The 27,526-nt window shown below is 38.6% G+C and overlaps 1 protein-coding gene across 1 annotated transcript; it reads left to right on the forward strand.

Annotated features, from left to right (window-relative positions):
• The first annotated feature begins 3,882 nt into the window (after positions 1-3,882).
• On the forward strand, positions 3,883-4,548 carry LOC120084179. The gene has a single exon (XM_039040073.1). It carries the CDS (start codon positions 3,883-3,885, stop codon positions 4,546-4,548), a length of 666 nt encoding a protein of 221 aa, XP_038896001.1.
• Positions 4,549-27,526: the final 22,978 nt, after the last annotated feature.

Here is a 27,526-nt window from a genome sequence, read left to right on the forward strand (position 1 = left end):
TTCAAGTGAAGCAAGACGTGGAGAGAAATGTAAGATTCTAATGAATGAAATAGGGTTAAAAAAAATATCTACTAACACTTTCTAAGCAAGGCATATACCATGCGTTCAAGAAACTAACTCATAATCACAAACTACACTTCTCAGTGCGTTCAGCCATTATATCCTATTTTTAGGACACATACAATGAGTATTTAATACAAAAGACGTATCTTTATGTCTAAAGATATTTCTTTTCTTGTTTAATGAGATCTAAAATCTCTTGCTTTCTCAAGCAGTGATTAGTTCATTTAGAGCAATTTGTCACGTTGATCGAAATAATTTATGAAACACGCATTAAACAAGTTGAATGCCAGTATATGATTTACTTAGTACATTTTAGTTTCATTTTTCTCAACCCATTATGAAATTAGTTGTTTATACTTGGTAAAAAGAAGATGGATAGACAAGAATATGTGATGGCATTCATATTGGTAATGGAAGTTTCTCAACTTTACACAGCAATACAAATGCTAATAAAATTATAAAACGAAAGATAAGGATAGAGAGTCAAGCTGTAAGATGCAATTTCTTGTGCCTTCTAGCTCCTTTGAATGACTACTTCACGTTAGTTGTGATGAGGTTGATGTCTTTTCTTTTCTACAAGTGGAAATTTTGAGCTCTCACTCAATATTTCTCAACTGGAAGGCTTGGAAGGAAGTTAGCTAGGGGAAGGAATGGAGAGTTTTTGCAGATCTTCGCCAATTTCTTGAGTATATCTTGGACAGAAATCTTGTGGCTATTTATAGACATCGATGAAAAGTTTTCTCATCTCTCACTAATGATTACACTAACACCAGACATTAATTTCTATACCCTGTCACATTTCCTTCCTCGTGTTAGCAGTTCATTGGCTTTGTCATGAACCATTCACGTCAGCTACCAACTTTGATCATTTTTAATTGACCACCACCACCCATGCGTCAGTTGTATTTAATTCATTGTCTCTTTGATAACTTGTAGAAATACAAGTTATTTTGCCTCTTTTATTAAAAAAAAAATTAGGAAAAAAGCTTTGAAAATATGAATTGCTAAGAAAATTCATAGAAATAATAGCAACAAGCGATTACACACACTCGACACCTAATCTGTCTATTTTAAAGCTAAATCATTTTGTTTAAGTGCAGAATGACTGATGATATGATCAAATGAGAAATCTCAACACTTACACATGATCGCATAGCGAGGAGAGTCGATGATTCCAGGTGATGAGACATGGTGCGACACCAGGGCGGTGGAGGTCAAATCAAAGATTGAGCTGGTGGCTGATAAGAAAGCTTCGCTGCAGAGCCAATGAACTTCTGACGCGCAGTAGGCGGCGCATCAGGATATGAAATTTAATGCACCTTATCAACATAATTATAAGTAAGAGAAGAAAATTTATCCTCGTCGTCTATAGCCATGAAATCGCGATGCGAAAGAATAAAGGAACATGTGAAGAGAAGAGTCAAGAGTACAAATTCTGTAAAAGGAACCCATTTCTCATACATCCAATAAAAAACCTTAGTGAGAGCTTCGATTTCCTATGGGAATAGAAGAGGAACTCCATCTTTCAATACTTACAGTGAAGCAGTCATTTAGGAAGCCGAGGGAAGCAAGAAATTGTGCACCATGGCTTGACTCATTTTCTCTATTTTCTATCTTAAAGCGTGTTTGTATTGTTTTAGCATTGTAAAGACTTATTTCTTTAGTATGAATACATATTCATTTCAACTTTCATCCATACTCTCCTTATTCATTATGAGTAGCTAAATCTTTCAGGGATTGAGAAGCATCTAGCTACCATGAACTAAGTAATATTTAACTCATACGTTTTACTTGTTTTATGTATGCCTATTGAAATACTAGGATGATTCGAAAGATTGCCCTAAGTAGCTTAAATCTTAGTTTGAGAAAATTAGAGATTTAGAACTCATAAAATAAGAAGAGAGGTTCCTTAGAAATAAGTAACATCTTTTGCATTACACACTCATCGCATGCATCATAGAGATGGGATAATGTGGCCATGTACACTGAGAAGTGTAAGTTCTCATAATATGTGCATCGCATGAATGCATGATTTACATATTCACTTAGGATTTTTTCGCGAACATTCTTCTTAACCCTATCATTGCATATACTATTTTACTCAAAATATAAACCCCCATCCTATCGCACATAACTTAATGTTTAATTTTTACAAAAAAAAAAAAAAAATCAATCTTATTTGTAATTAATTGCGTCAAGATCAAGGCTTCATTGCATACTTGTAAAGAAATCCCTGAGTTCGACCCTAGACTCACCAGAACTCTAGTTGAGCTTGCACTTGGGTTCAATTAGATAAAACAGTGTGTTATAGCATCATAATTAATACTTATTTCATCGCATATTATGATCGCATCAAGTTTTTGGTGTCGCTACCGAGGATTGCAGAAACTAAGTGGGCTGAAACTACTATCTTTACTTTTCGCAGACCTTGATTGTTGGTGTATTGTACCTTGACTGCGAGAAAGGTACCAACGTTCTATGAGCGAAGGGTCCACGTCCGAGCTTGCATACAACCTAGAAATTGAGAGAATTTTTTGCAGAAGACAGAAAACTAACAGAAGAAGATGATGTAATAGAGCTCGAAGGATGGCAGAACAACAAAATCATCCAGATGTACCACGAACAGTGATCGACAATGAAGATGATGCACTTGCCAACCCCATTATATTGGCAAACGACCGTAACAGATCGATTAGGGATTATGCATCACCCAACTTAAATAATCTCTCATCAGGAATCATGCGACCAGCCTTGGACGGGACGAAATCCGAATAAAGCCCATAATGCTTCAAATGATTCAAACAGCTGGTCACTTTGGAGGAAAGCATTGTGAGGATCCCCGATCCCCACACCCAACTGAGAAGTTTTATTGTAATCTGCAACACATTTGTATTCCCTATGAGCATGGGAATTAGATATGGGTCAAGGTCGAGTAATGGAATTCAGAATAATGATGCTATCACCTCATTGCAAACACAGGTGAACATATGACTAATTTACTATAGGCGATGACCATGACTAAATCTAGTGCGAGGTGCAGGCAAGTGAATGCAATTGGTCAAACGACTAACGAAAGTTACGTTATTTGGGATCTTTTGAGGTATACCCATGCAATCTACAATCTGTCTACTTCATCAAGAATAACCCTTATTCGAACACTTACAGTCTCGGTTGGCGAAATCATCCTAACATTTCATAGGATAGTAATCAACAATAGCAAGCCAATTCACACAATGCCCAAAGAGATTGAGCTCGGTTCCATCAAAGACAAAGTGGGTACCAATAAGTAGCTGGTACATCCCAAGCATCAACCTCTTCTCCCTTAGAAAATTTATTGAAAGAATACAAACAAAAGAATGAAACAGTTCTCTAGAATCAAGTGACGCAATACGCAATCTTGAGATTCAAATGGGTCAAATTGCGGGAAAACTGAAAAATAGGCCGTATGGTTCACTCCCAAGTACCACTAAAATTCCTCGCAATGTGGGGAATTTAGGTAAAGAACAATGTCAGGCGGTGACATTAAGGACTGGACACGTTGCAACAGAGACTATGAAAGAAAAAGCAAGCAAAGCTATTGAAACTAAAAAAGCACAACAACATGTGTCTGATGAAAGCACTGATATGGAGCAGACAAGAGAAGCTCAAGAAGAATCAAGAGATATACATCTTTTGCAACATCTACATCAAAAGAGGTACAATTACCTCCATTTCCACACAGACTGAGAAAAAAGAATGATGAAGGTCAGTTTCAACGCTTTCTTGGAATAATGAAACAGATGCCAACATATGCCAAGTTCTTGAAATACATTATATCTAATGCGAGACCTAGGGAATTTCACAATCCCTTGCTTAATTGGTGGAATGTACATTGGACATGCCTCATGTGATCTTGGAGCTAGCATAAATCTCATGCCACAATCCATTTTCAAAAAACTGGAAATCGGAGAAACTTCGCGCACTATAGTCACCGTTCAATTAGCAGATCGATCTCTAGTACAGCCAGAAGGCAATCTCGAGGATGTGCTTGTCAAGGTGGATAAGTTCATTCTTCCTACAGATTTCATTATATTAGACTATGAAACAGATAAAGATGTCCCTATCATTTTAGGACGACCATTCCTATCTATAGGAAGAACTCAGATTGATGTACATAAGGGGGAAATTACGATGCACATCAATGGCCAACAATTGATATTCTATATCTTGAAGGTGATGAACTATCCAGAAGAGATTGATGTGTATGAGGCAGTTGCTTTGGAGGATGAATGGCCCTGCGAGCTTAAGTTTGAATTTAATGAAGATATGAAATTGGAAGATGATACCACCGCATTGCCTGAATCTGTGGTGAGAGAAATACAAAGAAATTTCAAGCTATTGAGTATGGACGAAAGGGAAGGCAAGGTCAAGCCTTCACTTGAACAATCACCAGTGTTGGATTTAAAAGCCCTATTTACTCACCTTAGATACACATTCTTTGGATAAGATGAGACCCTGCCAGTTGTTATTTCAGCCTTGCTTCCAAAAGAGAAAGAAGCAACCTTATTAAAAGTCTTGAAGAATTATATCAAGGCAATTGGATGGACTCTTACCGATATCAAAGGCATTAGCCCATGTTATTACATGCATAAGATAAGACATGAAGAAGGGCGAAGAGGATATGTTGAACCTCAACGCAGATTGAACCCTGTGATGAAGGAATAATACTTGGGTCATGCATATATCATTTTCCTAATCTCAGATATCATTTTCCTAAACTCGTTGTTCTTATTAGGTATGAAGAGGATATCAAGTGGTTACATGCAGATATCATTTTCCTAATCTCAGATAGCACGTGGGTCATCCCAGTGCAATGCGTCTCGAAAAGGGCGGAATGACTATTGTACCTAATAAGAACAACGAGTTGATACCTATGCATACAGTCCCTGGATGAAGGATATGCATGGACTTTCGGAAGCTTAATGCGACAACCAAAAAGGATCATTTTCCCTTACCGTTCATTGATCAAATGTTAGACAGATTAGTGGAAAATGATTGCTTTTGCTTCTAAGATGGTTAGCAAGGTATAACTAAATAATGATCGCACTGAAAGACCAGGAAAGGACGACCTTCACATGCCCTTATGGGACATTCACCTTTCGACACATGCCATTCGAGCTGTGCAACGCTCCTAGCACATTTCAAAGGTGTATGATGGCCATATTCTTAGAATATCTTGAAGGTTCAGTGGAAATATTCATAGACAATTTCTCTATATATGGCAGGACATACAAAATATGTCTGGCAAATCTCGAGAAAATTCTGAAAAGGTGTAAGCAGACAAACTTAGTTCTGAACTGGAAAAAATGTCACTTCATGGTAATTGAGGGAATAATACTTGGGCATCGAGTTTCCAAGTCAGAATTAGAAGTTGACAAAGCGAAGATTGATGCCATCGAAAAGGTTACCACCGCCAATGAATGCTAAAACCTTAAGAAGCTTCCTAGGGCACGCTAGTTTCTACCGAATATTTCTGAAGGATTTCTAAAAAATTTCTAGACCGCTGAATCTATTATTAGAAGTGGATAGACCTTTTGATTTCGACTCAAACTGTCTGAATGCATTCGAAAAACTAAAAAAAATTTCTAGTCACAGTGCCCATTCTAACTGTACCTGACTAGATGAAGCCGTTTGAATTAATGTGTGACGCTAGTGATTATGTGATGGGTGCGGTATTAATTCAGCGCATAGATAAAATTATGCACCCTATCCCCTATGCAAGAAAAACTTTTAACAACGCTCAAGAAAATTACACCACAACTGAAAAAGAGGTACTTGCGGTGGCGTTTCCCATGGAGAAATTTAGGCCTTACTTGTTGGGGTCAAGGGTCATTATCCACACAGACCATACATCAATTAAATATCTAATGATGAAGAAAGATGCCAAACCAAGGTTGATAAGATGGGTACTTCTTTTGCAAGAGTTTGATACTGAGATTGTTGATCGAAAAGAGTCAGAAAACAAAGTCGCGGATCATCTATCGCGACTTGAAAGACGTGAAACTGATTATGCCCAGTCTGCTGTAAATGCCTACTTTCCTGATGAATAGATATTGAAAATTGATGAATATTTGCCCCTAGTTTGTAGACATTGTCAACTTTTTGGTCTGCAAACAATTCCCTGAAGATTATACATCATAGCAAAAAAGAAGAAACTCATACATGATTGCAAGTTCTATTACTAGGATGAGCCCAACCTGTATAAAAGAGGCCTTGATCACATTTTTAGACAATACGTTCCTGAAATGGCATTTCATTGCATTCTCTATCAATGTCATGAGTCTCCTTATGGTGGCCACTTTGGGAGCCAACACACGGTGGCGAAGGTGCTGCAAAGTCGGTATTACTGGCCCACCTTGTTCAAAGACGCCCGAGAGTATGTCATGAAGTGCGATAAGTGCCAGCGCATAGGAAACATCTCTGAAAGGAACGAAATGCCTCTAAACGTTATTTTGGAGGTCTAGTTGTTTGATGTTTGGGGAATTGATTTTATGGGACCATTTCTACCCTCTAACAGCCACAAGTACAACTTAGTGGCTTTCGACTATGTGTCAAAATGGGTAGAGGCAATTTCATGCGCCTCGAATGATGTGACCACTGTTTCAAAGTTCCTACAGAAGAATATATTCACTCGCTTTAGCACTCTTTGTGCTATTATAAGTGATAGAGGAACTCAGTTCATCAATTGCATCATTAGTAAACTACTGATCAAATATAATGTTCATCACAAAATCGCCACAACTTACCATCCCCAAACAAATGGTCAAGCTGAAGTGTCTAACAGGGAAATTAAGACAATACTAGAGAAAGTTGTCAACTCACCACTTAAAGATTGGGCACTCAAGTTAGCCGAGGCACTATGGGCATACCGTATCGCATTTAAAATACCTATAGAAATGTCCCCATATGCGTTGGCCTTTGGGAAAGCGTGTCATTTGTCATTAGAACTTGAACATAAAGCATTTTGGGCCACAAAGAAACTCAATTTCAATATGGAAGCTACAAGAGAGGCAAGGAAACTACAATTTCTAGAATTAGACGAGTGGAGATTATAGGCGTATGAAAAATCCAAAATTTACGAGGAACGTACAAAGCGTTGGAACGACCAACACATCTATAAGAGAAATTTTGAAATCGGTAAAACAGTATTATTTTTTAACTCAAGATTGCGTTTATTTCTAGGAAAGTTGAAGTCGCATTGGTTAAGACCCTTCATCGTGAAGGAAATCTACCCCCATGGAGCAGTAGAGCTAACAAATTAAGATGGTACCAACGCATTCAAGGTGAACACCAAAGGCTAAAACCATACTATGGAGGCGATTTCAACCGTGAAAAGACCTCCATTGACCTAGGAAAACCTAAGTGATGAAACACACGGAGTCCCTGCGCCAAGAAGCAATGACATCTTTTTCAGGCACATTATATCCTTTTTTTTGTATCCTTTATTTTATGCTCTTATTATTTGCATCTTTGGTAATTTTATGTTTTTTTTCTTTTGCTTTTGTGATCAATGACTGTTGAACAAATTGGACAAATTATGAAGGAGAGTTTTGGGTTTTTTTTTCTTGTGTGATGAGTGATGTAATGAGCTTGGGAATGCGTAGGGATTATCCCAACACATCCTTATCCAGCTGATTGCAGGTGAGGGAACCATACGTCAGCTTGCAATTAGGGTCCTAACATTCCATAAGATTTCATTTATTATGCGTGCGTCATAATTGCCTTGAATCGTGAGCGCGACCATTTGTTCCCTCTCCCACTTTTGTGTCTATTGTATGCTTCATTTAAACCCTAACTCTATTAAATTCTAAGGCAAAATAATTTTCTTTAAGTTCTATGCTTTCCGACAACCTAAACCTCTCCAGCCAACCTATTTCTCCTTAAGTCCCCAGCTCACTTCACCCTAATGGCTCATCAAAGCACTCCTTCTTCTGCTCATGCCTCCATTCCCTTAACATCCTACGAAGTAGTCGCTCTGACTTCAAATATGCAGCCCATTGCTTTCCCAATCGCCTTCACGTCGATTTATGCATCACCACCTAACTGGCATCTCCTCCCCCATTCAGCCCTGCTCTCCTCCGGCTTGTGCCAGTGTTATCGTGCTCTTCATCGTCTCACGATCGTCTGCAACTGATTATTTCCAACACCAACGAAGCAAGATGACGAGACGAGCGAGAAGTCTACGGAGATATATTGAAAAACTTGAATCTATTTGAATCCCTAGACGATGGGGTTGTGAACCACCCGAGCAAGAAGAAGGCTGGTGCTCAAATGTCGTTGCATGGTTCCAGCCATGCGATGAGTGGACCTGAGATACTAGCATCTAATGCGCTTAGCCCCATTAGTATGGAGGAAGGGCCTTTGGGAAGAATGTTGCCGCATTCAAAGAGAAAAAGACGAAAAAGCAAAGCAACAAGATGGAAGCGGGGTGAGGGGACATGATTGGCATAGAAAAGGAGCCCCTATTGAGGAAGAGTGCAAAGGGAGAAAATAGGAAAAGTAATGAAGTGAGTCTCCCTGCTTCGTTTGCGGAAGCGTTGGCAGAAAAATTTGAAAGAAAAGCCAAAAAAGTAAGAGAGGGTCTTAAAAAGATAAGGAAGGAAGCAACAGCTCTCATCACTGCAACAGAACTTCATCATGAATTACGCAATGAGAGGTTTGAAGCACGTGATAAGTCATTGGACAGTGCAGACCATACCGCAATTGAATTTGAAAAATAATGGCGCGAAGAGAGCGATGTGGAGAAGAAGCCCCGAAAGAAGAAGGCTCAACGTATCGCAATCTAGAGAAAATTAGAGAAGAAAATAGATTGTTGAGACAATAAGAGGAGAAGAAAAATGTAGAGAAGAAAAAGAAAACAGAGATAGGTGGCGCAAAAAAGAAGGAAGTTACGCCAAAACGAATGACAAGAAAAGAAGACAACGGCAAGGTGCCAGCGGTAGAAGAAGAGAGAGTACCTAAGAAGAGGCCTCTAATCCTGATTGAAATGGGCTTCTTCCCCAAGAGTGCTCCATTACCCCCCTCCATCACTGACACAATGATGCGTTGGGATGGAAAGATTTCTGTAAGAGAGCTTAGACAGTTATGCCATCTGTAGTGACCGCATTCTATGAAGGGAAACCGTACAAAAATCACTATAGGTAGATATTGGAGAAGTGACAATTAGATTCAACGTCAATAAAATTAACCGTCTTTATAATTTGGAAGATATTCCCAACGTCGAAGGTAATAGAATCATAGAAGCTCCAACACTTGAAGAGCTGAAGGAAGTGCTAAAAGTGGTTGCACTACCTGGCACAGAATGAACCATTTCAGCAAAAGGGGTCAAGACGTTATCGCCTCACAGCTTAACGCCTGACACAAATGTTTGGCTATACTTCATCAAAAGAAAACTGCTCCCAACAATGCATGATCACTCGGTCTCTCAAGAAAGAGTGATGGCCATAATTTTAATCATGCAGCTAACCCAATAAACATTGGTCACCTGATTGTAGATCAAATATGGGCATTCTTCTCAAGACTTAGGGGGCAGTTATTCTTTCCATCACAACTATGCGATGCACAAGGTTGGTTTATGGAGGAGGAGGATGTTGAAGTTAGAAGTACACTTACAAGCAATTCCTTCTACCACCTCATGCGATTGCCAGCGTAAGCTGAGAGTCAGCCAAAGCAGAGGGTCAAGCGATGACCCCAGCAAAGCCAAGCGCTTCTAGAACCCTCTCAACGAAAAAAACGGAAGGTGACCATTGCTCCAGAAATTGAAGAAATGGTGATCGCATCACCTCAAGAAGAAAGATCCCCATTGCCTTAGCCTAGAGCAACCTCCCCCGAAAATGATGACCATGAGGAGTCTCTTAGGTTGAGCGTTGACCTCAACAAGCACTCGCTATCGCTCGAGAAACCCCCTACTTCTAAAGATTACCCTATTCCTATCTCCCCTATCGTCTCCAAATTACCAACACCTCCTCCCCTAAATCCAAATCAAGTCCACCACACACCACAGCTGATGACCCAAATTTGACTACGCCTAGACTAGAAATGCGCAGTGGTTTAGGCATTGGTGAGGCTAATGAGTGTCAAACCAATGAAGAATGCCAACATGATGAAGTCAACGCACTGGAAGGCATTGATCCTGATGATGAATGGTACAAATTCCTTCATGATGACCTTCGAGAACAAATTATAGGAGGTCTTGATGAGTTCTTGCGACAACAACAATCACTCCAACATAGATGAATGATATGAAGCGTTAACAAGAAGAACTCATTAGGCAACATAATGAGTTAAGGGAATTTGTTCAAGGCCAGCAAAGTGTAACCAAAAACTTCATTCGGCAATAGACATAGAGGCAACACGACCACTTCCATTTCATGATCTAATTCTTTCAAGACATCGTCGCTTGCTTGTGGAAGGACCACCTATTCCTCTGTATCTCCCAGCTCCTCTACAATTTCCCAATGAAGATCCACCACAGAAACAAAACAACAACGATGCAGGAGAGAATTAAAGTCGGGGGTGTTTCTTTTTATGTTTTTTCTCTCTTCTCCTTTGTATTATCGCATTGCATTATCAATTAAAGTCTGAATTTACTATGCAATAGTCTAGTTTCCTTTCTCTTTTCTTTCTATTTGTATCTTGCCTATACTTTTGATCGCCTAAGTTTGATTGTTTTGTTGCCTTTTTAATAATGACCTCTATGATGATATAGTGCATTAATGCATTAGTAGCTCGATTGCTGTTAGTATTAATTTTTAGGATTTTGCCTTAGAAAACATTTCCAGAATTTAGTATGCACGCAAGCTTTACTTCAAACCTCTTTTGCAATATCTTTCTGACTCCATCACATAATTCAGTTTTCAATAATAAGGACCTTGTTGCTCTCCAAATTTGGGGGTGGGAGGTTTGAACAAAAAGCATTCAATTCTCCTTGATTTCATTCATTTCAAAAACATTATTTAAAAAAAAAAAGAAAAAAAAAGAGAGAAAAAACGTTGAGATCAGATCTTGTTCGTAGTTGAATGTCCGTATGACACCCGTGGGAGTAAGCCAAAACGAAGGTAGGAATCGTGATCAATGCAAGAAATAAGTGATCACAAATCCACTGTCATATCAAATTACAAGGAATGAGTTATGACTAAAAAAAGCATATTGCTCGTAGTTGGATGTCCGCATGACACCCATGGGGGCAAGCTAAAACGAAGGTGAAACGCTTGGATCAACGCGACGTCAAACCTAATGGATATATCAAGGAGAACTTTATTTTGTTTGAAAAATCTCAAATCAAATCACATTTCTGAATAATAAAATATATGAAAGTTTCAGAAATGAGTAAGAGACTTTTGAAGAATAAATCTTGCAACATCTTAAGAGTAGAAATATTTTCATAGGGAAAAAAGTAAAACTCAAGAAAGCGTTGGATTTTCCAAGAGTCCTAAGTATATGCTTGAGGACAAGCATTGTTTTAAATTTGGGGGTGTGATAACTTATAGAAATACAAGTTATTTTGCCTCTTTAAAAAAGCTTGAAAATGCGAGGAATTGCTAAAAAAATTCATAAAAATAATTGCAGCATGCGATCGCACGCACTCGATGGCTAATCTGTCTATTTCAAAGCTAAATCATCTTGTTTAAGTGCAAATGACTGATGATGCAATCAAATGAGAAATCTCAATACTTACACATAATCACATAGTGAGGTGAGTTGGTGACTCTAGGCGATGAGACTGGCGCGACACTTGGGCGGTAGAGGTCAAATCAAAGATTGAGTTAGTGGCTTATAAGAAAGTTTCGCTACAGAGCCAATGAACTTCTGACGCGCAGCAGGCGGCGTAACAAGGTATGAAATTTAATGCACCTTATCAACACAATCATAAGTAAGAGAAGAAAAGTTATCATCATTGTCTATAAATAGCCATGAAATCACCATGCGAAAGAAGAGAGGAACATGCGAAGAAAATAGTTAATAATACAAATTTTGTAAAATGAGCCCCTTTCTCTTACATCCATTCAAAAACCTTAGTGAGAGCTTCGATTTCCTGTGGGAATAGAAGAGGAACTCCATCTTTCAATACTACAATGAAGCAGTCATTTAGAAAGCCGAGGGAAACAAGAAATTATGTACCACGACTTTACTCATTTTCTCTATTTTCTATCTTAAAGTGTATTTGTATTCTTTTAGCATTGCAAAGGCTTATTTATTTAGTATGAATACATATTCATTTCAACTTTCATCCATATTCTCTTTAGTCATTATGAGCAGCTAAATCTTTCAGGGGTTGAGAAGCATTTAGCTAACATGAACTAAGTAATATTTAACTCATGCGTTTTACTTGTTTTATGTATGCCTATTGAAATACTTGGATAACTCGAAAGATTATCCTAAGTAACTTAAATCTCAATTTGAGAAAATTATAGATTTACAACTCATAAAACAAGAAGAGAGGTTTCTTCGAAATAAGTAACATCTTTTGCATTACACACTCATCACATGCATCCCAGAGATAGGATAATGTGGCAGTGTACACTGAGAAGTGTAAATTCTAATAATGTGTGCATCGTATAAACTGATTTATATATTCACTTAGGAATTATTAGCAAACATTCTTCTTAAATTTTCATCAAATATATTGTTTTACTTAAAATATAACCCCTCCCCTTCCACACCTACCCCCCGCTCGCCCACCTAGTGTTTAAGTTTTACCAAAAATAAAAACATACCAATCTTATTTGTAATTAATTGCATCAAGATCAAGGCATTAAACTTCATTGCATACTTGGAAAGAAATCCTTGAGTTCGACCCTGGACTCACCGAGACTCTAGTTGAGCTTGCACTTGGGTTCAATTAGATAAAAAAAAAAAGTGTTATAGCATCACAATTAATACTCATTTCTTCGCATGTTATGATCGCATCACTCCTCTTATCTCATTGAACTTATGTTATCCCACTTTGGGCGTCAGGATTTACCATGCGCTCAGGCGGCAAGAGTTGCTTCATTGCTTTCTTTTAAGTAGATATATGTGTTAAAAAAGGCTCAAATTTTTATAATTTACAAGAATTATGAATTTTCCATGCTAATGATCAGATAATGTAATGGATTGCATGATTTCCTTGTTAATCTAATGCATTTTCTATGGTTTTTCTTGATTGTTTATTAAAAAAAAAAAGTAAAAGAACTTGTATTTCTAGAAGTTATTACACCATCAAATTTAAAACAATGCATGTCTTCAATCATATATTTAAAGTCCTAGTATATCTTAACTCGCTTTGACGCGTTAGCTAGACCTCTCAAAGTGCATTCTTATTCAAGATTCATTAGACTGATATTTTTTCTTGGCTTTACTCCTTTACCTATGGAAATCATTCCAACCTTTATATGCGACAAGCTTATTTCTCAACCCTTAGATGCGACAAGCTTATTTCTCAACCCTTATTTCCAACCCTTAGGTACAGGATGTAAGATTCCAAGAGGAGTTTGTTACCTTTTAGGTATGGAATCGTTTTTTCTAAGGATCAATGTCCTAAGACACCTCAAGAGGTTAAAAAGATGAGACGAATTCTCTATGCTTAAGTTGTTGGAAGCTTAATGTATGCAATGTTGTGTACCAGACTTAACATTTGCTATGTAGTAGGGATTGTCAGTCGTTATCAGTCCAATCCAGGATTTGATCACCAGACGGCAATCAAGACGATCCTTAACTATCTTCAAAGAACGAGGGACTACACGCTCGTGTATGGAGATAAGAATCTGATCCTTACAGGATACACTTACAGGATACACAGACTCTGTCTTTCAATTCGATAGAGATTCTCGTAAATTGACATCAGGGTCAGTGTTCACTCTGAATGGAAGAGCTGTAGTGTGGTGAATAATCAAGCAAGGATGCATCACGGACTCCACTATGGAAGTCAAATACGTAGTCGCTTGTGAAGCTGCTAAGAAGGATGTTTGGCTGAGAAAATTCCTTACAGATTTGGAAATTGTTCCAAATATGATTTTTCGATCACTCTTTATTGTGATAACAGCGGGGCTGTGGAAAATTTGAACGAGCCTCAGAGTCATCGTAGAGGCAAGCATATAGAACGAAAATATCATTTGATCAGGGAGATTGTGCATCGCGGTTATGTGATAGTCACAAAGATCACGTCGGATCACAACATTGCTGATCCATTTACAAAGGCTCTCACGACTAAAGTGTTCGAGGGCCACCTGGAGAGTTTGGGTCTGCGGGACATGCAGAGTCTTGTCTAGGGCAAGTGGGAGATGATACTGGGGTATAGTGTATGCCCTAGTTTATTGTATGTTGTACTTGTATTTTATCATGTATTGTACATTAGTCTCCCGAAGCATTAGGACAAGTGGGAGATTGTTGGGATTGGTGTCCTAATTCTCCCGGAGTCTCGTAGTTTGTAATCTATACACATTTTTATGAATAAAATAAGAGTTATTTTATTTGGCATTTACTCGTATCCAATAAACAAAGCTCCACCATGGTTATTATATATAAACTTAAGCATGTATATGAGATATACAAGTGGATCCTGCCTTAAGTGATAACCTAAATAGGTCTGTAGTATAAGGATTAAAGAGGGATACCAAATCCTGGTGACAGTACGAATACAGCCCGCTTTGTAGAGGTTTGCAAGTGTTGTGTACTACTACAGATGGTAGATCCTGACCATTGATGTGGAGACATGCCAGCGAGGGTGTCCTATACAAAGAGTTTGTATAAGACTAGACCATGAGATGACTAGTCTCTGTATATAACGCCGTTGATATTTGAGAGTTACATCTCACCTAAACGACCATAGGTGACATGAACTCAATCCTGAGTTTTTTGGGAAGTCCTCCATTGAGGGGGGTCCTTTGATTAGTATGGGTGAGAGTGGCCAGATTGCCAACTCAACATGCCTACCTTTTTGGGGATTTATTTGATTTGGGAGCTGGGAACTCAGTTACACAAGATGGAATTCACTCCTTCCCCGAAGTAGGGGTAAGTAGATAGATTGCTCCCTTAAGGGCTGATTCTGGGTCTTGAACATGTCGGCCACAACTTCTCTTTGGAAGAGAGGACTCAGTCAGAGTAGGACTATGACTTATGTTCATTAGAGGGATCAGTGGTACTTAAGAAGTTAGATATAACTACAAGGGTATATCGATTATTGGCCCAGCTGTACTTACGAGCGATCTGTGAAGGGTTATCGCTTTGTTGATTAGTTGATATGGACACATAATATATCTATAGTAAGGAAAGTGCAATTATTGGTCTTTAGCGGAGTGCCTGACAGTTAACGGATGGTGGATCCCGTGACTAAAGAGTTTAGGTAGTTATTCACATACCATTGGAGCTTCAAGCTATAGGTTCATAAGGTCCCCTTGGTAGTTCAATGGATTCAAGTTGAGAATCAGTTATTAGTGTTGATTTGAAATGTTCAAATTGACAAGAGGAAATTCGATATTATATGATATGATCGGTATGATGTATGAGATACATCAAATGGAGGATTAATGTAAATGAGATTTACATTAAGTACCATGAAATAGAAAAAAAACTATGGTTTATATGTTTCATTAAAATTATAGGTTATAAATATAATATGGTAAGTTGGTTATCATATATATTTATAATAATATTAATTATTGGATAATTATATCTTTTTCTCTAATAACCAATTGAGTGGGAGGTTATTGGTGGTTTCATGGTAACCGTGAGATAAAAGGAAAAATGTTTTCCTAAATTTAGAAAATGTTGTGAGAATTTCTATTCTTGGCAATTCTCATGGAAAGGTTGTCAAGTGAATAGGATTCACTAAACGATAGCCGAAGAGAGACTAAACAATCGTGGAGTGACACCATACGACAGTTCACTCAGCTGGACAATAGCTAAACGATCACAGGGCATTTTGGTATACGATCGTGGAGTTTTTCTTAAACGATTGGGCATCATCTATACAATAGACTCTTATCATCTCCCACTTGCTCAATCGTTCACACACAGAGCCCATACTTCTGGATTCTCACACCGAGAATACCAAGGTAGCCATTGTGGTGATGTCTTACTCAACTCGACTGAGTCGATGTTTTTGGAGGCTATTCGTTGAGTTCGCGATGTTCGTGTGGTGGTCGCTGTGATCGTGCTGTGTTGCGGTCGTGGTGTACGAGTGTTCATGTGTTGCAGTCTTGGAGATTGAATGAGCGTTCATGATCGAGGGAGTTTGAAGATGGGTCTTCAAAGGTATGTATAATTATTTCCCTTGATCTTATTGTAAATCATGCTGTAATTTTGTATTGTGCATGACCTGTAAGTTTCTGTTTCTTGATTGTAATTGTGTATGTTCAAATACGAATGGAATTTGGAACGATCATTCCGCTGCTCATGGAAATCCTCATATCTGATTTCCTTTAATTGGTATTACAGCTAGGTTGTTCTGATATTCCAAATTTCACTTTTGTTTTGAACTTATTTTACAGTCATGGTGGGTTTTCTGCATTGAGTTTAATTGTTAAATGGTTAATTGCCTCTGTTTAAAGCTTTCTTTTAAATTACAAAGTGTTAATTTGTAAGGGCCCCTATGTTTTTGGGCATAATTAACAAGAAATCGAGTCTATAATTCAAAGTGTTTGAGTTTGTCAAGTCGTTCGTGATGAAGTTTTGAAGCATGGAGATATGGTTCTCAGCAAAGAAGAAGACCAAGAGTTGGTCGTATCGTGTAGTCTCAGGTAAACGATAGTTGGGATTTGGTTTAACGATCGTGTAGACTTTTCTATGCGATCGTGTAGTATTTACTAAACGATCGTTGAGCTAGTGCTAAACGATGGGGTAAAGTGTTTGCTCTATCACTAGTGTTGGTTGCCCGATCGCGTAGATGTTGGAGGTAAACGATCGAGTGGGAGCATGTGATGCTCATCGTTTAATAAAAGACACGTGCACTAAACGATCATAAATTTAGCATGCTCATCGCATAGTCATTGACTACATGATCACGTGGCATACGATACTTAGGTGCTCGCTTAGCGATCGTTTAGACGATGGTACTTCATCGCATTGTTGTCATTTAGACTATCGTATAAGATTTGCATTATGAAGCGCGCTGCACGATCACATACCTCATGCTTCATCGCATAGTAAAAAGTACACGATCATTGCTAAATGATCGTTTAGCTCTGGAAGCATTGGCAAACAATTGAGTAAAGCATTTACTCTTTCGTGTAGATGATCACTTGGGTTTTGGTACACAATCAGTGAAGATGCGAACTTCGACCGGACGGTTCAAGACCCGGTTCGCTATTTGAACCGGTGACTCTTTGCTTTTGTAAAAGTTAGCCTTAGTTTTGAGGATTTGAGGCAAATTATCCCAGTTCATCGACTTTTGGTTTATATACATGAGATGTATGTGATTTGTATGGCATAGTGTATGACATATAGATTTGAAACCCACCTTAGGTTACGTAATTATTTATGCATCATGTATTATAAGTGTTATAATATGGCGTGATGAAATTACAAGAGAGCATGCGCATGCATTATGAAAATATAAAAGTTATATTTATGCATGCAGTAAGCATATTCATGCATCATCTTTATATTATAAGCGTTATAGTATAAGGATGAATGGAAGCATGTTTTGCTTGGTTCGTTGCTGTTTTGTGCAAGTGTTATATAAAAAGTAGCAATGAATAGACGATGCATGGAGCATGACACTTAGGTTGTTTGTAAAAGTTATGACTGCCTTTCATGTGTTTGCTTTATGTTGTGAATGATTTTGGTTGTTTTTGTTATAAGCGTTCTAATAGAAATTAGAACTAAAATCGATAAGAAAGAGTTGTATGCGGACTTAGGGTGAGCTCATGTTTTAAAAGGGTTTAAAATTGAATTAAGATAGACCTAAGTTCAAGGTTCTAATGGGATTAGCAACCTAGTTTAATCTTTTTAAATCGGTTTAATAGGATTACATTGATTGGAATAAAAGATTAAAATTGTATTAAATCTATCTATAAGGCACCTTTTGTCTAAGATGGGTTCTGTCTAGGCTGGGGTACTTAAGCTAACGGAAGCAGAACACCCCTACCTGGGAACCTACCTGGAAAGGTGAATTAGATAGATTTTCTACAAGCATGCGACAATTGATCAAAGACTTCGTTAAAGAGTTTAATGGATGATCATAAAAAAAGTTGTTAAGCTATCAGAGGTAAATATTACTCTTGGGCAAACCTAAAAAGTCACTTAGTTAAAATTCTTAGCTGTGTTTGTTGTAAGTAAACTAAACCCTAGGTTATAAAATACTTAGTGGGAGGAAGAGATGTATCTGATATGTCAATGATTCCACTCACGTTTCTCCCTGAATGTTCACGCCATGAGATTCATGTTTGGCCTCATGGTGCCTTGGGAGCATCCCCATTCGGATAGTGTTTGCATGAGTCAATATCAAGGTGGACGGAGAGAGTGTTTATAGTAAGTGGGTGAAGGGTGTGTCTCAACACGTCCTACGGTCTCTGTCATTGTTTCGCACCGTGAGATCATTCTGTACTCCCTCGTGGTGCATTGGGAGCGTCCCCGTTCGGATGGGTTTTGTGTAGTTGGTCAATATCAAGGTGAACTCAAGAAATGAATAGGGTCACTTTAGTTTTTGCCCCAATCGGATTTTTTCCCTTCGGATTGATTGCTTGGGGAGGAACTTTAGGGCCTAAAATGGCAGGTCACACTTACAAAAAATTGTTAAGGGAGTTAATGATTTCTTAACCAAATCAATGATGGCTAGTTGTTATAAGAGCAAGAGTTGTTCTGGTATTAATGATTGGTTGAGCATGTCTCAATTCAGAGGAGGGATGAATTGAACACTCTTCAGTGGTTTTTTTCCTAAACCAAGCGTCATCGCGAAACTAGATGTCTCACTGGGTTCATGTTAGTTTTGCTAAGTCGTACTGGATGTTGTATGTTTTTTCAACGGGTATTTTCTTAAAACCTAATGTAGGTCAATGTGTTTTTGTTTTCAGCAACATGTTTGATTTTCCATTTAATGTCTCTAATTTGACCGGTTACATACAGTGGAAAGAGTCTTGTAAAACGTATTTCATGGAAAACGACCTGAAGTTTGTCATGGTTGAGGAATATCCTTAAGTCCTGATCCTTGATGCACCGCGAAGTGTTCGTAATGCATCTGAGGTGTGGATGAAGGCTAATTCATTGGCCCGACTTCACATATTGGCTAGCATACCTGATGTTTTGGCCAAAAGGGTTGAGAACATGGTCATTGGACGTGAGATCATGGACTCGTTGCAAGGTTTGTTTGAACGTCAATTATTACTTTTTAAGCATAAAGTTATGACTGACAAAACCAGTAGTGTTAATTCCCAAGTTAAACTCCAGGAAGAGAAAGCAATTGTTGCTAACTCTATTAAAGTTCATAGAAGAGAAGTGTTCTCTGACATTGAACTTGGAGCTTATTTAGGTTCTTATACTGATCCCACTACTTACCAAAAGAGGAGGATGTCCTAAGACAGTAAATATGATTTACTGGTCTTGGAGAAGTGTTTGATAGAGAATGATAATTCTTCCTGGATCCTTGATTCAGGTACTACTAATCACGTCAGTTTCTCTTACCAAGGATTTAGTTCCTCGAAAACATTGCCACAAAGAGAGATAACTCTTCGAGTCGGTACTGGTGAGGTTGTTTCAGTTGTTGCTGTAGGTAAGCTGAAGTTATTTTTGAACAAGAAACATTATCTGTTATTGGATAATGTTTTCGTAGTTCCTCATATTAAGAGGAACTTAATCTCGGTTTCTTGCCTCATTGAACAAGGTTATACTGTCTCCTTTTCTGAGAGTAAAGTGTTTATTTTCAAGAATGGAATGGAGATTGATTTTGGTTCAATGGAAAGTAACTTATATGTACTAAGTCTGTTAGTCATCAAAGCCTTGTTTAATACTAAAATGTTCAGTACGACGACAATAGCTAAAAGACCAAAGGTTTCTCCTAAGGAAAACACCCATCTTTGGCATTTAAAATTAGGTCACATCAACCTTGATAGGATTAAGCAGTTGGTGAAAAGTGGACTACTAAAGAGTTTAGAAGAAAACTCCTTGCCGGTACGTAAATCATGCCTCAAAGGCAAGATGACCAAACGACCTTTTACTGGAAAAGGTTACAGAGCCAAGGAAGCCTTAGAGCCTATACATTCTGACCTTTGTGGTCCGATGAGTATTAGGGATCGAGATGGGTATGAATATTTCATCTCTTTCATAGATGATTATTCAAGGTACGGGTATCTCTACCTAATGCAACATAAGTCTGAAGCCCTTGACAAGTTCAAGAAGTATAAGGCTGAAGTTGAAAACTTGTTAGGTAAGAAGATAAAAACACTACGATCTGAGCATGGTGGAGAGTATATGGACCTCTAATTCCAGAACTATATGATATAACATGGAATTACGTCCCAATTCTCGGCCCCAGGTATACCTCAGCATAATGGTATGTCAGAAAGGAGAAATAGAACCTTGTTGGACATGGTTCGGTCTATGATGAGTTATGCTCACCTTCCAAACTCGTTTTCGGTTTTTACAGTGGAGACTGCATGCTACATTCTGAATAATGTTCCCTCAAAAAGTGTTTATGAAACACCTTTTGAGTTATGGAGAGGCCGTAAAGATAGTTTATGCCACTTCAGGATTTGGGGGGTGTCTGACCCATGTGCTTGTGACTAACCCGAAGAAGTTGGAACCGCGTTCGAAAGTTTGCCTTTTTGTAGGCTACCCCCAGGGAAACGAGTGGTGGATACTTCTATGATCAGAGTGAGAACAAAGTGTTTGTTTCTACAAGTGTTATCTTCTTGGAAGAAGACCACATCTGGGATTATATGCCATGAAGTAAGCTTGTCTTACATGTGATTTCTAATGAGGCTGAGACTACTGAGGGTTCAACAAGAGTTGTTGAACAGACAGACAGATCAATAAGAGTTGTTGAGGTCGGTGCATCTAGTCAACCAGCTCAAGAGTTGAGACTGCTCAACATAGTGGGAGGGTTATGTACCCACCAGATCACTACATGAGTTTGACTGAAGCCCAGAACATCATTTCTAATGATGGGGTTAATGATCCATTGTCTTTTAAGCAAGCAATGGAGGATGTTGATAAGGATGAGCGGATTAAGACCATGAACCAAGAGATGAAGTCTATGTACTTCAATCAAGTCTGGGAGCTTGTGGATCAGCCTGATGGGGTAAGACCTATAGGGTGTAAATGGATCTACATGCGAAAATGAGGTGTAGATGGAAAGGTGAAAACCTTTAAGGCTAGATTCGTGGCAAAGCTTTATACCCAGGTTGAGGGAGTGGACTTTGAGGAAACTTTCTCACCTATTGTCATTCTAAAGTCTATCAGGATACTCCTGTCCACAGCCATATTTTATGATTATGAGATATGGAAAATGGACGTCAAGACTGCCTTTCTTAATGGAAATCTTGAGGAGATTATCTACATGGCTCAACTATAGGGGTTCGTAGTTTCAAATCAAGAGCAAAGAGTTTGCAAGCTTAATAGGTCCATTTATGGACTGAAACAAGCGTCTAGATTCTGGAACATTAGATTTGATAGTACGGTCAAATAGTTTGGCTTTGACCAGAACGTTGATGAGCGTTGTGTTTAAAAGAAGATCATCAACAGCTCAGTAGCTTTCCTGGTACTATATGTGGATGATATCCTACTCAATGGGAATGATGTAGGGTTTCTGAGTGACATTAAAATGTGGCTAGCTGTCCAGTTCCAAATGAAAGATTTGGGTGAGGCACAATATGTTCTAGGGATCCAGATCATTCGGGATCGTAAGAACTGAAGACACTCTTAACGAAGAGCATCCATGAGCATGTTCGGATCTTTTCAATTTCATTGTGACCGAAATACAACACATACATTCTAACAAATAGTTATGCAAATTAACACTAATTAACGACATGCTTTGATAAATAAAACACAAGGGAATGAGTTCTCATACCAGTTGAAGACTTTCTTCAAACGTCAAACTCAAAGCAACGAAAGAACCTCTACATGAACTCTATCGCCCAGCAAAACAGTCGGATGCGACAGCATGATCGTCTACACGAACGGCAGCAACACGAACAAGTAAGCATCGAGGACGACACTACCAATTGGAGCCCTTGGTATTCTCGGAGTGAGAATCCAAAGTGTGGTCTTTGGTGATTTGGTAGAGGTAGGAGGAAAGATAGATCGTGTAGATGATAAGCAACTGGGAAAGAAAGAGCTATCGTATAGCAAGGATACTTATCGTTTAGACAAAGCTACACAATCATGTAGGTTTTACTAAGTGATCGTCTAGTAAAATGTATACGACCATTTAGAAAATGTGGCACGCTATGCGATCGTTTAAGAAAGTGATGAGCAGAAAAGAGAGAGAAAATAAATATGCATTTTATGTTATGCATTGATCTCCATGTGTCGATGGTCATGCATTGGACTAGAAATATACAATATGCGTTTAAGCATGTATGCGATGACCATGCGTTCCTATCACAAGTTTTCTTGCTTTCTCACCAAGTATAACGAGAACGCAAGTTTCTCGGGGTGATCCGAGGTCGAACACAGGGACTTGTAACTCAATAATTTGTGAAGTAATACGTATGAGCCGATGAATAAAAGTAAAAAGACAAAAGTTAAAAGGATTATGCGCTACTCCTACTCCTAACTAAACAGATTGAGCAATGGAAGTTTAACTATGAGAATTGATAGAGATGCAGCAGTTGTTAACACATAATAATATTCATTATGTTAGGTCGCCCGAGTAATCCTAGCTCCCCACACTAATGCATCGCACACCTCTCGGTGGCCAGCTGCATGCCTATATCTCTATAATGCATAGTTATGTTGAGCATAAGATCATTCCTATCTCTAGGAACAATGCATTCTTTGCTTTAGTGTGTTCCACTACTCACCCTCTCAGGCGATTAGTTGCGGCTAATCAGCTCATAGGCAAGCATTGCGATGGCTCATAGACAAGCGTTGCTACCGCTTCACACTAAGGGAAGAAGATTAACTTACTATACTCCTGCAACGCATACCTCTCGATGGGTTGCTACATGCGTCCTATCTCTAGGCTGCACGATTGAGTATACGACTATCTTTGATAACTAAACGATGAATGTAAACGATGATAAAGGGGAAGAAGACGAAGCTGAAGGAACTAATAAATGCATTGATTACAAAATGTATTAATGTCTTAAGCCAAAATACAATACAATACAGAGTTAAGAGGAGAGGTGGAAGGCTAGATGCAAGCAATCTCTTGCTTTTCATCAGAAATGCATCAAGGCTGCTGGTGGCACCATGGATGGATGGTGGAGAAGTCTCTCTCGAGCTCTATCTCTGACATAGCTCCAGTCATCACTCAGAAGGGTCTGTGGAGGTGGAGAATCCTCAAAGAGTGTCTGCTCATGCTCTCATCTGTGATCACAAGGATCTGCCTCAAGGCACAAGTTTGGATGCCTTGAATTTGGGCTCTACGACTCTATTTATAGAGCTTAAACGCCAACATCATTGGTGGTCCCGCTCTAAATCACAGCCACTTTTGACGCTGTAGGTGAAATGTTAACATCATCTTATCTTTTTTATACTCCCAAGGTATGCATTCATGCTTGCTTCTCCTGAAGTATCAACGCATTCCACTCACTTTCTAATCGACTGTATATCATGGTTATTACTCTATAGCTGCGGCATTCCATGCGATGAACTGGTCTTCATGAAGATCAACGCATGCGATCAACTTTACGATGGTCTGGGATCAATGCATGCAATCGATTCCTATGATAGCTACAAAAATAGACATTTTGACATAGAATAATGCATAATATAGGGTTAGCAGAGATTTTCAGTGTTGATCGACGCAAGCTCACTTTTCAAATGAATTCTTAGTATTATCAATGCATATTTTGCTTGTTAGCCCTCATAATTCTAAGTAAAAGGCTACAATAGCTTGTATTTCTACAAGCTATCAGAAAGTTAAGCGATCGTTTAGACGCTGATGTGCGATCGTTTAGACAATGAGACACTATCGTATAGGCTCTCAAGCTATGTGATCGTATAAGTTTTCACACCGATTGCGAATTTTTCAAACCTTTGCAAAATGACACCAATTTTCATTTTATTCATCGGTTACCATAACCGAATGCGACTGCTCCCACTAATGCACGATTGAGGAGAATAATTCAGTCAATTATCTCATAATTAACCAATTTGATAATAAATGAATATAATCATATTATATTCTTACCCTATAGTTTGATATCACATATCTACTATAATAATTTCTCCTACACTTGATATAAATCATATTTATATCTAATTTCCTCCAAAATATTGTCTCTCATACATTTAGCTAATTATATCATATATAATTAACCAGTCCAATTATATCATATATAATCAAACTCCCTCTTGTCAATTTGAACATTTCAAACTGACCCAAATACTGATTCTTAACTTTATCCAAGCTACCCAAGGGATCTAATGGACATATGGCTCGAAGCTTCAACGGTACGTGAATAGCTAACTAAACTCTTCAGTCACGAGATCCACCATCCGTTAACGGTCAGGCATTCCACTAAAAACCAACAGCTGAACTCTTCTTACCATAGGTAAATCTCTGTGTCCATCGGATATAACCAATCATGAGTACGATGACCTTTCACAGATGCTCGTAAGTACAGTTGGGCCAATTTACCGTTTTACCCCTGTAGTTACATCTCATTCCTTAAGTATCACTGATTTCTTTAATGAACAATACAACATAGTCCAAATATGTATGAACACCTCTCGGGCCAAGAGAAGGTGTGTGACACATCGTTCAAGCCCTGGAATCAACCCTTAAGGGAGCTATCTATTTACTTGCCCTTGCCTCGGGGAAGAAGTGAATTCTATCTTGTGTAGCTGAGTTCCCAGCTCCCAAATCAGACAAATTCCCAAAATGGTACGTTTGAATCGGCGACCTGGCCACTCGCACCCATACAAATCAAAGGACCACCCTCAATGACATGAGTTTCCAACTCACTCAGGATTGAGGTCATGTTACCTATGGTCATCCTAGTGAAGTGAAGTCTCTGTCATGAATGGTGTTATATAACAAGTCACAACACTGTGACCATTCCACAAAACGGGCGCATCCGTAGCGTTACTAGGATAAGGTTTCCCTCCTCTATCCATATACTATAGACCATTTTGGTTATCACTCAAGACATGATCCACTTGTATGTCACCATATACATGCTTAAGTTACATACAGATAACCAGGGATTTTATGTTTTTTAGTTTGTGGTACAGCAACTAAAACATACAACTGAGAAAAATCAAGATGTGAAGTAAATATCATATATTATACAACACAAGCATTCGTACAAACAGTTTATAAACTACAGGACACGAGACTTTAGGGCATCAACCCCAACAAGAACAAGAGGTTAGCCTTGTCTCAGGCATCGTACATCAATCAAATGTTGATCAGGTACAGGATGCAAGATTCCAAGAGGGGTTTGTTACCTTTCAAGCATGGAACCGTTTTGTCTAAGGATCAATGTCCTAAGACACCTCAAGAGGTTGAGGAGATGAGACGCATTCCCTATGCTTTAGTTATTTGAAGCTTAATGTATGTAATGTTGTGTACTAGACCCAAAATTTGCTATGCAATAGGGATTGTCAGTCGTTATCATTATAATCCAGGATTTGATCACTGGACGACGGTCAAGACGATCTTCAAGTATCTTCGGAAAATGAGCGACTACATGCTCGTGTATGGAGATAAAGATCTAATCCTTACAGGATACACAGACTCTGACTTTCAGTTCGATTGAGATTCTCGTAAATCGACATTGGGGTCAATGTTCACTCTGAATGGAGGGGCTGTAGTGTGGCAAAACATCAAGCAAGGATGCATCGCGGACTCCACTATGGAAGTCGAATACGTAACCGCTTGTGAAGCTACTAAGGAGGCTGTTTGTCTGAGGAAATTACTTATAGATTTGGAAGTTGTTCCAAATATGGATTTGCCAATCACTCTTTATTGTGATAACAGCGGGGCTGTGGCAAATTCGAATGAGCCTCGGAGTCATCATAGAGGCAAGCATATAGAATGGAAATATCATTTAATTAGGGAGGTTGTGCATCGCGGTGATGTGATAGTCACGAAGATCGCATCGGTTCACAACATTGCTAATCCATTTACAAAGGATTTCACGGCTAAAGTGTTCAAGGGTCACCTAGGGAGTCTGGGTCTGCGGGACATGTGGCATCTTGTCTAAGGCAAGTAGGAGATGATACTAGGGTATAGTGTATGCCCTAGTTTATTGTATATTGTACTTCTATTTTATGATGTATTGTACATTAGTCTCCTGAGGCATTAGAACGAGCGGGATATTGTTGGGATTGGTATCTTAATTCTCCCGGAGTCTCGTAGTTTCTAATCTGTACATATTGTTATGAATAAAATCAGAGTTATTTTATTTGGCATTTACTCATATCCATAAACAAAGCTCCGTGGTTATTGTATGTAAACTTAAGCATGTATATGAGATATACAAGTGGATCATGTCTTAAGTGATAACCTAAATAAGTCTGTAGTATAAGGATTAAGGAGGGATACCTAATCCTGGTGACATTACAGATATAACCCACTTTGTAGGGGTTTGCAAGTGTTGTGTACTACTACAGATGGTAGATCCTGACCATTCATGTAGAGATATGCGAGTTGGGGTGTCCTATACAAAGAGTTTGTATAAGACCAAACCAAGAGATGACTATTCTTTGTATATAACGTCGTTGATATTTGAGAGTCACATCTCACCTAAACGATCATAGGTGACATGACCTCAATCCTGAGTGTTTTGGGAACTTCTGCCTTTAAGGGTGATGCGTGCAAATTGTGATGTGATTTTGCAGTGATGTATGTTGTGTGGTGATCATTCAAGTTTTCCTAACAAGTCCCAAGTATAAGCCTTATTAGGTTTCCTGGTAAGTCCAGGGTCGAACACAGGGACTACTAAGTAAATATGTGACAGTCACTTTGATTCTCTTGCGGTAGTAAAAACAAATGAAGTGGATTGTGTTTTGATTAAGAATTTTTCCTATGTGACGGAGTTGAACGCAGAGTTGATGAAATCGAGGGTTACAATAAGGATGCAACGAAAGGGTTGAGAAGGGGTTTAGCTAACATTTCCTAAGATTGTGCAAAAGTTATGTGATCATGCTACACACAAATAACAGCATGTCATCTAACAATGCAGAATGCCATCATTCTTATTTTTAGGATGCATGCGATGTATACGAAAAAGTCGATAGGACTTATGTCTAAGCCTCTATTCTTGTCTATGCGATGATGAATGATGCACACATAAAACAAGGGGACCGCATACAATCATGTCCTATTTCTAGG

This window comes from Benincasa hispida, chromosome 8 (assembly GCF_009727055.1).
Source record: "Benincasa hispida cultivar B227 chromosome 8, ASM972705v1, whole genome shotgun sequence".
Lineage (NCBI taxonomy): Eukaryota > Viridiplantae > Streptophyta > Magnoliopsida > Cucurbitales > Cucurbitaceae > Benincasa > Benincasa hispida.